The following is a 13,632-nucleotide window of genomic DNA, read 5'->3' as shown; positions in this document are numbered from 1 at the left end:
TGTTTGGATCCAGTCACGGTACAAGCTGTTTGGGGCTATTTTCAGCAAATAAGTTAACATATATTAGATAGATAGATAGATAGATAGATAGATAGATAGATAGATAGATAGATAGATAGATAGATAGATAGATAGATAGATAGATAGATAGATAGATAGATAGATAGATAGATAGATATGCAAAACACTAAAGTGTGAGTATGTGGATTTTTTGATTGCTAGTTTCTCTGTATTCAGCTATTCTATGTAATATTTGTGTGTTTAAAAACAAATTATAAACATAGGAAGGAAGGAGAAAAGAGACTAGAGTAGATAATGGAAGGAAGGAGGAAAGAGGCTAGAGTAGATAATGGAAGGAAGGAGAAAAGAGACTAGAGTAGATAATGGAAGGAAGGAGAAAAGAGACTAGAGTAGATAATGGAAGGAAGGAGAAAAGAGACTAGAGTAGATAATGGAAGGAAGGAGGAAAGAGGCTAGAGTAGATAATGGAAGGAAGGAGAAAAGAGACTAGAGTAGATAATGGAAGGAAGGAGAAAAGAGACTAGAGTAGATAATGGAAGGAAGGAGGAAAGAGGCTAGAGTAGATAATGGAAGGAAGGAGAAAAGAGACTAGAGTAGATAATGGAAGGAAGGAGAAAAGAGACTAGAGTAGATAATGGAAGGAAGGAGGAAAGAGGCTAGAGTAGATAATGGAAGGAAGGAGAAAAGAGACTAGAGTAGATAATGGAAGGAAGGAGGAAAGAGACTAGAGTAGATAATGGAAGGAAGGAGAAAAGAGACTAGAGTAGATAATGGAAGGAAGGAGAAAAGAGACTAGAGTAGATAATGGAAGGAAGGAGGAAAGAGGCTAGAGTAGATAATGGAAGAAAGGAGGAAAGAGGCTAGAGTAGATAATGGAAGGAAGGAGGAAAGAGGCTAGAGTAGATAATGGAAGGAAGGAGAAAAGAGACTAGAGTAGATAATGGAAGGAAGGAGAAAAGAGACTAGAGTAGATAATGGAAGGAAGGAGGAAAGAGGCTAGAGTAGATAATGGAAGGAAGGAGGAAAGAGGCTAGAGTAGATAATGGAAGGAAGGAGGAAATGAGAGAGAGAGAGAGACTAGAGTAGATGAAGGAAGGTAGGTAAGAAGGAAGGAAGGAAGGAAAGAAGGAAAAACAAGGGAAGGAAGAAGGAAGGAGGAAATGAGAGAGAGAGAAGGGAGGAAGGGAAACAAAAGGATGGAAGAAGAGAAGGAAGCAAGGAAAAACAAGGGAAGGAAGAAGGAAATGAGAGAGAGAGACTAGAGGGAAGGAAGGAAGGAAAAACAAGGGAAGGAAGAAGGAAATGAGAGAGAGAGAGACTAGAGTAGATGATGGAAGGAAGGAGGGAAGGAAGGATGAAAAGGAAAGAGCAAAAGAAGGAAGGAAGGAAAAACAAGGGAAAGCAGGAAAGAAAAAAGGAAGGCAAACAAGAGATTGAAGGAAAAAGAAAGGGCGGAGATACAAAGTGAAGAGAGAAGGACCAGAGACTAGATAATGGAAGGGTGGAAGAAGGAAATGAATAAAGCAAAGAATAGAAAGAAGGGAGGAAGGGAAACAAAAGGATGGAAGAGGAGAAGGAAGCAAGGAAAAACAAGGGAAGGAAGGAGGAAATGAGAGAGAGACTAGAGTAGAGGAAGGAAGGAAAGAAGGAAGGAAGGAAAAACAAGGAAAGTAAGAAGGAAATGGGAGAGAGAGAGAGACTAGAGTAAATGATGGAAGGAAGGAGGGAAGGAATGAAGAAAAGGAAAGAGGGAAGGAAGGAAAAAAGAGAAAGAAGGAAAGAAAAAAAGGAAGGAAAATAAGAGAAAGAAGAAAAGGCAAAGAAACAAAGGGAGGAGGGAAGGAAGAGAGACTAGATAATGGAAGTAAGGAAGAAGGAAAGGAATAAAGAAAAGAATAGAAAGAAGAGAAGAAGGCAAACGAAAGGATGGAAGAAGAGAAGGAAGCAAGGAAAAACAAGGGAAGGAAGGAAGGAGGAAATGAGAGAGAAAGACTAGAAGGAAGGAAGGAAGGAAGGAAGAAACAAAAGAAGGAAGAAGGAAATGAGAGAGAGAAAGACTAGAGTAGATGATGGAAGGAAGGAAGAAAAAATGAAAGAGAGAAGGAAGAAAAAACAAGGGAAAGAAGGAAAGAAAAAAATGAAGGAAAACAAGGGAAAAGGGAAGAAGGAAGGAAGAGAGAATCGACAATGGAAGCATGGAAGAAGGAAAGGAATAAACCAAATAATAGAAAGAAGGGATGAAGGGAAATGGAGGGATGGATAAAAAGGAAGGAAGCAAGGAAAAACAAGGGAAGGGAAGGGAGGAAGGAAGGGGGAAATGAGAGAGGGAGAATAGAGAAGATGACGGAAGGGGGGAAAGAGGAAATGAGAAAGAAACTAGAGTAGATGACGAAAGGAAGGAAAGAAGAAAGGAAGAAAAAACAAGGGAAGGAAGGAAACACAAGGGAAAGAAGGAAGAAAGGAAGACTAGAGTAGATAATGGACGGAGGGAAGGAAGAAAAATAGGAGAGAAAAAGGAAAGGAATAATGCAAGAAGTAGAAAGAAAAGAAACAAAAGGATAGAAGAGGGGAAGAAAGCAATGAAAAACAAGGGAAGGAAGGAGGAAATGAGAGAGACTACAGTAGATGACAAAAGGAAGGAAGGAAAGAGGAAGGAGGAAAGGAAGTAAGGGGAAAATGGAAGGAAAGAAGGAAAGAAGGAAAGAAAGAAAGAAAGAAAGAAAGAAAGAAAGAAAGAAAGAAAGAAAGAAAGAAAGAAAGAAAGAAAGAAAAAAGAAAGGGAAAAGAAAGATAGGAAGAAGGAAAGGAAGGAAATATAAACAAGGGAAAGAAGAAAAAGGGGAAAGGAAAAAAAAAGGGGGAATAGAAAAGTTAGGAAGGAATAAGGGAAGGAGGACAAAACGAGGGGAAGCAGTAAGGAAGTAATGAAGGAAAGTATTTTGGGAATGTAATTATTGCTCCTTATATGTGAGCCGGCTCTTCAAGCCGGGCTCTGTCAGCGTCAGTATGAGACGCCTGGTGGCGGTTGGTCTCTGGGATGATTGTGGCGGTGCAGGAATCGTCTATGGAGAATGCTCCCTCCCTGCAGCTGATACATTTCTTATAAGTTTTGGCTCTGTGGAGATGAATTGTAATCTCACAGCTGGTGGCACGCGGCGTTCTGGACAGCTGTGAGGGGCTGTCGGAATCTCCTCGTCATTGGCGTTATAATCCAGCTGGACAGGGGCATCTGTACACACAGTCCATCCCAGTCCCTCTGCTCTTCTAAGAATGTGACACATTGTGACACCGCCAGATGAGCAGCCTGTGGCTCAACAGCTGTCGTGGAACTACAAATCCCAGCATGCCAAAACACTCTTCCATATTCGAATGAGCACCTGTGACCTTTTTCTTTAAATCAATGGTGGCACCTTAGACATCTTAGCTCCAGCTAGCTCTTTTTCATTTCTTTCTTTATACAGAATATGTGGTGTGTGCTTTTGTCACCAATAGTCACCTTTTTTAAAGTAAACCTGTCATGGGAGAAATAAGGGGGGTGACATTGGTGACCTCCTGCCTGGCTGCTGTGCTGACCCTCTGGCATCAGTACAAGTTTGCTGATCATCAATGCCAGAGAAAAATCCCTCATATTTGTTCTGGGTCAATGATTTAAAGTGTTGGCAGCGGAGCTCAGCAGTCTCTGTGTTTTCCATTATGGGTTTCCCCTCATAAACCAATACTGAGGTTAGAGTGGGTGGGGCTAAGTACTGACTTCCTGGCTGAAGTCAGTATTTGTATACTGGAGCACCCTGAGTAGACCTGTGCAGAATGGAAAAATGTGCTTAGTTTTCTTTAGGATAGGTTCGTTATGTTACTAATTTAGTTTTCATTGATTCATTTAGGAATATGTTTAGTTTAATATGGTTTTAATTTTATTTAGTTTATTAATATTCCAGCGAATTCCAAATTTTTGGAATTATTCAAATTCGGATCGGTCAAAAATGTCAATGTCAATCAACCTATTTGAATACTGTGTGAAGAATAGCTGGTTGTTAGGGAGCGGCCTGGGAAGCCGGCCGCTGTGTCCTTAACGCCCTTTAAGTCATCAGCTGTCAGTGGGGATAATGTCGGCAATGAAAAATTCTGATAAAAAAACAGCGTGGGCCCCCCCCCCCTTCCAAACAATAACGGGCCCTTGGGGTCTGGTATGGCTTTCAAGGGTAACCCCACAGCGAATCCATCCCAGACCCTTATCCGAGCATGCAGCCTGGCAGAACAGGGAATGGGGGGGTTTGGGGGGTGAGTGAGCGTCCCCCCTCCTGAACCATACCAGGCCACATGCCCTCAACATGGGGGGTTGCTTTGTTGATGGGAACAAGGGCCTCCACCCCACAACCCTGGCCAGTAGTTGTGGGGGTCTGCGGGCGGGGAGCCCTATCGGAATCTGGAAGCCCCCAGATCCCTCCCCACCCACCATGTGAATGAGTATGTACCCATACCCATGCACCAAAAAAGCGTAAAAAGTGAGTAAAGACACAACACAAGTTTTTGACAATAACTTTTATTAAATTTTTTTTTTAAATGTCTCCCGGTGTGGATCCATCGTCAATCACGATGCCGCACCTGAAAAAAGAAGAAAAGAAAAAAAAAGCCTTCGGTCTCGTTGAAGGCTTCCACTGTCTTCCTGTTTCCCTATCTTACATTTCTTAAATAACTATGGGGTGGAATCACCCGATGACGTCATTGAGTGGCCCCGCCCCTTGTGACGTCATCAACCCAGCATGCCTCGGTCGATGACGTCACTTAGCTATTTAAGAACTTAAGATGCACTCGAATCTCCGAATAACCAAAAAATTTATATTCGGAACGAAACATGTTGCACATGTCTATCCCTGGGCTTGAGGGCTCCTGCTAGGTTCCTCTTTATATAGGAAGGAGTAAATTCAAATATTCTTTAAACGTACTCCAACCAGAACATTTCGGTCTGGTTGTGGGCTTAAGGCGAAGAGTTAGAACATCTGTCAGTTTTTATTGACATGCCCTCCTTGGAAAGATGTACCCTCGCTTTCTGTCCTGGTGGCAGAATAACATAAGGGCAGCAAATGATGGGATATCTCCCATTATCAAAAGCAAGTGTATTTATAAAAAAACAGGGAGGGGTCAAAACAAGACTTTTTGGTATTTTTTAAATTATCTTTGCCTTCCTGTCTCAGTAACGCCCTTTCCCTTTTATTCTGGTGCTATCAGAACAGGAAGTGAAGTGAAATCTCCCCAGTGCAGACACATAAGAGCTCAACTCTTCTCTGTCGGTAGAATGTTAAAAATTTGGGTTGAAATACGTCTGCTAGGTTCAGATTTTTGCATGTTGGTAATTAGCGCAAAATCGTACGCTTTCATGACACGCAAAGAAACACACTGCCATTTAGCAGATGCACGGTTCTAGTATCTGACTGCATCACTTTAGACATAGTTAACCTTTAGGGAGTATCTCACCAAAAATGAAATTCCTATTGCAAGGGGTACCTACAATTTTACCAGCAAGAGACAAGTATTTGCTAAGGGATCCAATGGAATGTGAGCAGGGCCGGCCCTCCCATGGTCCCCTCTGGGTCCATTGGACCCAGGCAGCACTTGGAGAGGGGCAGCAAATTGACTCCCAAGATTGTTTTTCCAGCAGTTTTGTGTGTCATCGGTTTTCGGCACATTATGGGTGGCATTTTCCCATCTCATACTGCCGCCCGTAGTACAAACTGATGAGTATAAGGAGGCGGAGTGTCTCCTCCGGGGAACGTTGCTCACGTGATTGTGGTGTGTGCAATGACGTCAGACATCAGCGCACTCCATCTCACGCAGGGCAGGCTGGATCTTCTAGGGCGGTGGGCACAGCAGACACAGGAGGACTGAGGACCGACAGTGGGTGTTTGGTGGACCGGTCCGGTGGTGAGTTATGGAAGAAGATAACAGTATAGATAATATTTTTTTGAAATTTTATATTTATATCAAATAATGGATGTGGGGGGCCTTTTGTTGGTCGTAATTTTTTTTTTTTTGGTGGGGGGGGGGGGGCAGCATTTCATTCTTGGACCTAGTCAGCACAATGTCTTGGGCCAGCCCTGAATGTGAGTGAAGGGAAAGTGAGTATGAGAAAGTGAGAACCAGTTTCTTTCTCTTGAATGGACAAAAGTGACAAATTTCCTCTAACAATGCTAAGGACATGCATCCAACTTGTATGAGGTTTTGGACCGTTGACCTTAATTTAAAGGCTTCGTTTTTATCGACTTCTATTTTTCAGAAATCCTTAATAGCACAAGAAGTAATTGCAACAGATGGCGGAAACCGCAGCACGAGAGTGGAGGTGGCAGTACGGGTGACAGATGCCCAGAATCAGCCCCCGGTGTGGCAAAAAGATAAATATGAAATTGTGATTCCGGAGAACACATTGAGAGATACGCCTGTTGTGGTATGTTACGTTATCCTAATGGTCTCTGGGGATACAGTTGACCATAGTAGCATAGAGGGGTGACACGCATTACCCATTAGCCTTTAAAAAAGGACTGTGTCAAGGCCTTGGACCTTCCAATACCTTTATTACTCAGTAAATAAGCTAAATACCCTCACTGACCTCTGTAGCTGCAAGCAATATGGAGAAATGCATACTCAAAATTCACAAGAGGAGCACCGAAGTCCTTGAAGCCATTCAGCAGCTCAGCTCCCCCTGCTTCCTACTTATAAAAAGGACTTAGCAATTCAGCTGCCTCTACTGTTCCCTCCCAGTAGTAACTCAGTAGCTCAGCTCCCCCTGCTCCCCCCTCCCAGCTGTGACTCATTAGCTAAGCTCAGCTCCCCCTGCTTCGCCACTCATCCTCAACTCATGAGCTAAGCTCCCCCTGCTCCTTCCTTTAGCAGTGACTCAGAGGTTCAGCTCTACCTGCTTCCTAATCCTAAAAGGTACACAGCAGTTCACCCTGTTCCCACTCAGTAGTGACTCAGTAGCTCTGCTTAGCCTGCTCGCCCTCTCAGCAGTGACTCAGTAGGTCAGCTCCCTCTGCTCCCCTCTCTCAGCTGTGACTCATTGGCTCAGCTCTTGTTCCCCCCCCTCCCAGCTGTGACTCATTAGCTCAGATCCCCCTTCTCCCCCCCTCCCAGCTGTGACTCTTTAGCATAGATCCACCTGCTCCTTCCCTCAGCAGCGACTCAGAAGCTCAGCTCCACCTGCACCCCTTCCTAAACCTGACTCTATTCAGCTCAGCCTGCTACCCCCTCCCAGCAGTTTCTCAGCAGCTCAGCTCATCCAGTTTTCAGCAGTAACTCAGTAGCTCAGCTCAGCCTGTTTGCCTTTCCCCACACACTGACTCAGTATCCCAGCTTAGCCTGCTTTAAGCAATAGCTCAGCTCTCCCTGCTAACAGTGACTCATCAACTCCCTTGACCCTGCTCCTCCCTCCTAGCAGTAAATTATCAGCTCTGCTCCCCCTCCCAACAGTGTTTATCAGCTCAGCTTCCCCCTTCTGTCAGTAGCTAAGCAGCTCAGCTCACTTGGCTCCCCTCCTCCAGGACCTCTTGCTGTGTGTTTACCTTAGACCAGGGATTCCCAAACGACGGCCCTGCAGCTGCTGCAGAACTTCACATCCCACGAGGCATTGTAAAACTCTGACATTCACATACATGACTAGGCATGATGGGAATTGTAGTTCCTGAACAACTGGGGGGGCCATAGCTTGGAAATCCCTACCTTAGACATTAGAAGGTTGAGAGGCTGACAAGTCAATGCTGAAAGTAGAATGGGCAAAATGTTAAATAAGCAATTTGATTGGTCAATATGGCCAACAGCTTTATTTTTGTTACTATTTATTAGAAGTTTAAGAAAAAAAAAAAAAACCTCCATTAATACTTGCGGAATTTACCTGCTAGAAAATGGAAGGGATGGAGAGTCAGCAAATAAATGTTAGTTGTCACAGGATATTGTAAACCTGTTAGAGAGGAAATGTCAAATTTCCATCATGCTTTTATCATTGTATATATGTATATATATATATATATATATATATATATATATATATATATATATATATGTATATGTATGCATTTTCATCAAAGAAAGGCTTGAATCTTTTGCACTTTAAGGGCATCTTTATACCAAGTACTCTGTATTTATTAATGTTGCGGATGTCGCACCCTCCTAGTTGGGCTGCGAGGCAAATTTAGTTTTTTTGCACCTGCTGTAACCTGAGGAGTAATTGCTGCTTAGTTTTATAAATAGGGTGGGGGGGGGGGGCTCTGTACTCAAAAATCACACTGTACTATCCCCAGAGAATAAAACAAAGGATCCCCAGCACTCTTCAAGTTATATGAGATGATGGGAAGATGGGATTTTGAAGTGCCCACCTTAACAGGAACACCAGATATCACAACTGTACTACTCCACAAGTTAATAAAAACATGGTTCAATTTATTAATACATCAAATGTCTAAAAAAATATATACATATTCAATGAGGTAGAGACATTAGAATAGATATATATGATCATCCCAGATAGGGGAATGCGTAGAAAAACAGATTAGGATCTGGATCAACGCGTTTTGCCCTAATCTAGGTCTTCTTCAGGATCCATGTATCTGATGATCAGAGAACTAGTAGGCAACAGACATAAAACATTAGAAGTATCATACAAAGAATAACAAAATATAATCAGTTGAAGTAAGTATATAAATAAATCATAATCATAAAATCAATTACCAAAACCCAATTACAAAAAGGAATGAAATGAAGGGAAAAAATATATATATATATATATATATATATATATATATATATACATATAAAAATTTGAAAATTAAAATTAAATACATAGGGAAATGTGAAGGAACATATGGAGACACGGGGTTGGGTGTAATGAGGGCAGTAGAAGGGTCCAAAAGGGGAAAAATAAAATGAAAAAATAATAATAGTAAAAAAAAAAAAAAAAACAATAATAATAAGGGTAGGGAAGTATCTATATATACCTCACATCTAGATTAGCAGAAGGTATAATCCAATATCTGCCTCAAAAAAGAGATCAAAACCACACAAATATATATTTCCATGAATGTGTAAAAGTCTTTTTAAAACTTTTAAGGAAGAACCCGTGAGAAACCACCATCTTTAGAAAAAAAAAATATGAAAAGATATTTTTCTATTATATATACAGTATATATATATAAACCACACAAAAACAACCAAAACCAACATGGTATAAACAAAGCTAGAAGAGCAACATCCACTTACCCCTCAAATAGAGATGACCCAGGGGTTAAGCCCACACCATAATGAAGTGAAGGTAGTCCAGAACACTGCCGTTGAAAGGAGGCTCCAATTTTATAATCCACAATTCACCACAAGACAAGAGTCATAAACAAACCAAAAGAAATGAAGAGCAGAGAAAAACTTGCGGATGTAGCACCCTTCTAGTTGGGCTGCTAGGCAAATTTAGTTTTTTTGCTCCTGCTGTAGCCTGCGCAGTAATTGTTGTTTAGTTTTGTCTGCTCAGGGCTACACTGGCTATGAGTTTGATTGTTCCCCCCTGCCTCTAGAAGAAGTTTCTAGAGTTTAAGGAGAAAGAATTTAAATGGCAGGCTAGAATATTGAGCGGGCCCAGCCAACCCCTGGGGAGGTGTGCCCAGTTAGTAGCTGGGAAAACTGTTTAATCATGTGGAGCCCCAAGGATATTGTCTCCTCTTCCCCTGAGGGGATGGATCACTAAGCTGAGGAGGATAGGGGCTGCTTGTCTCTGGAGCCCTAGGACTGGATGCTGGGTTACTCTACAGGGGGCTGCACTTATGGACTGAGCCTATAACAAGACTCATGGTCCCCAGCTGTGAGCCCTATTAGCTGTATTTGTGCTAAGGTAGTTCATGGTCCTCAGCCATGACCATGACTAGTTGTACCTGTTCTGCAGGCTACCACATGGTCCCCAGCTGAGAGCCCTATTAGTTGTATTCATGCTAAGCTAGTTCATGGTCCTCAGCAGTGAACCTGACAAGCTGTACCTGTTCTGCAAGCTACCTCATGGTCCCCAGCTGTGAGCCCTATTAGTTGTATTTGTGCTAAGCTAGTTCATGGTCCTCAGCCGTGAACTTGACAAGCTGTTCTTGTTCTGCAGGCTACCACATGGTCCCCAGCTGTGAGCCCTATTAGCTGTATTTGTCCTAAGGTAGTTCATGGTCCTCAGCCATGACCATGACTAGTTGTACCTGTTCTGCAGGCTACCACATGGTCCCCAGCTGAGAGCCCTATTAGTTGTATTCATGCTGAGCTAGTTCATGGTCCTCAGCAGTGAACTTGACAAGCTGTACCTGTTCTGAAAGCTACCTCATGGTCCCCAGCTGAGAGCCCTATTAGTTGTATTTGTGATAAGCTAGTTCATGGTCCTCAGCCGTGAACTTGACAAGTTGTACTTGTTCTGCAAGCTCCCTCATGGTCCCCAGCTGTGAGGATTATAACCTGTATTTGTGCCAAGCTAGTTGATGACCGTGACTAGCTATACCTGTTATGCAGGCTACCTCATGGTCCCCAGCTGTGAGCTCTATTAGCTGTATTTGTGCTAAGAAGTTCATGGTTCTCAGACGAGAACTTGACAAGCTGTTCTTGTTTTTCAAGCTACTGCATGGTTCCCAGCAGTGAGCCCTATTAGCTGCATTTGTGCTAAGGTAGTTCATGGTCCTCAGCCATGACCATGACTAGCTGTACCTGTTCTGCGGGCTACCTCATCGTCCCCAGCTGTGAGCCGTATTAGCTGTATTAGTGCTAAGAAGTTCATGGTCCTCAGCCGAGAACTTGACAAGCTGTTCTTTTTTTTCAAGCTACTGCATGGTTCCCAGCAGTGAGCACTATTAGCTGTATTTGTGCTAAGGTAGTTTCATGGTCCTCAGCCATGACCATGACTAGCTGCACCTGTTCTGCAGGCTACAACAGGGTCCCCAGTTGAGAGCCCTATTAGTTGTATTCATGCTAAGCTAGTTTATGGTCCTCAGCAGTGAACTTGACAAGCTGTACCTGTTCTGCAAGCAACCTCATGGTCTCCAGCTGTGAGGGAATAGTCTGGTCAATATTGTCCGCGATCTGCTATTAGTCAGTCGTTTTGGAAAATCTCACCTCACCCCGAAGATTTACCATCAAATAAACTACATACAGTATAGAAAAAACAAACCCCCGGACTGGTCAATGAACTGCAGGAATTGACCAGTTACTGTGTGCCCGGTTGCTTCTGCACTGTGTTGAAAAGAAACAGTGAATCATAGCGGCTCCTCAAGGGGTAGCGCTACACAGCAAAACCCAATACAATATTTGAGATTTCGTTCCACCAGGTAGGTTTGACGGGTGAAGGTTTTAGACATGAGCATTTTGGGTGAAAGTCTTTATGAAAATGTGAACAGGTGGCCAATAAGGATGCCATACAAAAAATAGCGTTTCCACAATTGCCAGTTATCCTTGGGTCGGAATTTTTTGCTAGGCGTAATTGAGATTACTCTTTGCGGCTATTATGATGAAATATGAATTATTTCGTCTTTTAGTCAAATATTAATGAGGAATAATTATTAGGTGAAATGGAGGTTAATATTTTATGGAGGTCAGTGTTTGAAGAGTATGCAGAGGTTTCTCTCATGTTTGTACCAAGAACTTTTTTTTTTCTTTTAACTATTTCAAGTCTTCATTAGCAAAACAGGCATTTCAGTGCCCCATTAGAGATGAATCACCTTTGATGATAAAGCCAAGCCTGCAGCCCTGAATTTGATATTTTCCCATTCTGATTATGCAGAAGTTGGATTTTGCAGTGTATATAAATCAAGGTATATTAATAAATATGACACTGGGGGACTCTAAAAAACTCAGACAGAAATATGCAATTATATGCCACAAGCAAGGAGTGTGGACTTCCTCAAGTCATGGAGTAGGTCATGGAGATCTGTCGACCAACTAACATGCTAATGGTTAAATCAGGCACATACAAACCGATCCTAAGCAGACTCCCGCTTCCAGACGGGTAGACAGTACAATGACTGACAATAGCAAGCAACAGGCTGATGACCAGGCTAAACACAAAGTACAAAGGAAGTAAAAACGCAGTCCAAACAATTTGCTGTAATTATACAGGGCATGAGCAGACAGAAGTAAGAAAGTTCAAAATCTAGAGCATGAGCAGACAGACTAACCTGCTAATCAGACAAAGGCCTAATGTCAAGCTTTCTAGTTAAGCTTTTCTGATTAGGGCAGGTGTGCGCTGCAGTGACCTAAGCTATGGTGCTGATAATCAACCAGCAGAACATAAAGACTCCAGGCTGATTGTTACAGAGTCTAAGGCAGGCCATACATTATACAATTTTCTTTCCTTCAACCACGGCTTGAAGGAAAGAAATTTCTTGATTTCCCCATAAACACACTCAGTGTCAATGAAGAAATACCTTCTGCTGCGCTAGTTTATGCTGACAGCGGGAGGTTCCCCAGTTTCCAAGTCGGAATACAATCATCACTGCCAGCAGATATAGCTTCCAGCAGTAATTGAACGTAAAAACCCTGACAGGCTGGTTGTACTGAAGTTGATCGACTTCAGTACAACCAGCCGCCCATAGATGGATTGAAATTCAGCTGTTTCCTACTGAACCGGACAGATTGGGATCTGTCTATGGCCAGCTTTAAAAGCAGTAAATAAGGAAAGGATGAGAATACTTCACAAGTTCCATGCAAGCCCAGTAGTCTTTTAATAATGTCAGCAAATGTAATTAAGGAAAACTAACATGTTTTGGGGTCCCACTGATGTTGATATGCTGGACTTGACTAGAGATAATGACAAGTGTAGTAATTGAGGCTGTTTTGCTTTCCGTTTTATAAGGTTATTTTTGGTAGAAGCAAGGAACAATTAAACTTCCGCAGTGTATTAATGCTTTACTAAGAACACAAAGAAAATGCTGCACATACAAGTGTTGGAAAAACACTTCATGGCATACAATTCCTAGCACAAAACCAGTACCGCACCTTTGTCTTGAGCTCATGGCTAGTTCAAGTCTTCTATGGCTAGTTCAAGTCTTCTATTCCCTCCCCCTACTTCCTGTAGCATAATTTCTTGTCCTGAGCTTCATGAACCAGTCCAACAGGTTAATTAGCTTATTAATAGGGGAATCTTAGCTTCTAAACAATACTAGTCTTAAAAATGTTATTTCATTTTTATCCTATAAAAATCACTACAAAAGCCATAGCAACTCAAAGGCTGACTCCAGTCGCTGGTAAAGCAGTTGTCTGGAAAAGCCTCTATTACTAAGCTTCTTAAACTTGGAACTTGTGTGGCACTAATGTCCTTACATTTTACTTACGTTTGATTTAGCGATGACCCAGTTGGGCCCAGTGACAGCTGTAGAAAGCTTCCTCCACCTTTGACTTTGCTCACCCCTCTCAACCCCTAGAACAACTCACCTTCAAGGATCCAGTGCTCCACCAACACTTTCATCCCAAAATTGTAGGAAGCCTTGAATCTTTGGCATGAATATCCACAAGAAGATGTGATTTTGCTTTTCGAAATTCCAAGAACTCAGCCCTTAGGCATGCCCTGCTGGAGATAACTGATGACGCAAGTGAAGTATCAAGTATTTCTGAACACTCAAA

The 13,632-nt window shown here is 42.4% G+C and overlaps 1 protein-coding gene across 1 annotated transcript in view; it reads left to right on the top strand.

Annotated features, from left to right (window-relative positions):
* LOC309566059 (neural-cadherin-like) overlaps positions 1 to 13,632 on the top strand; it is a 214,732-nt gene that overhangs the window by 117,329 nt on the left and 83,771 nt on the right. Inside the window, exon 12 of the mRNA XM_082271084.1 lies at positions 6,293 to 6,460. Within this exon, the coding sequence (XP_082127210.1) occupies positions 6,293 to 6,460 (168 nt within the window). The remainder of the gene's footprint in view (positions 1 to 6,292; positions 6,461 to 13,632) is intronic.

Source organism: Pelophylax lessonae (assembly GCF_965119305.1).
Source record: "Pelophylax lessonae genome assembly, chromosome: 10".
Classification (NCBI taxonomy): Eukaryota; Metazoa; Chordata; class Amphibia; order Anura; family Ranidae; genus Pelophylax; species Pelophylax lessonae.
The sequence above is the reverse complement of the archived record's forward strand: the minus strand, read 5'-3'. Positions and strand labels throughout refer to the sequence as shown.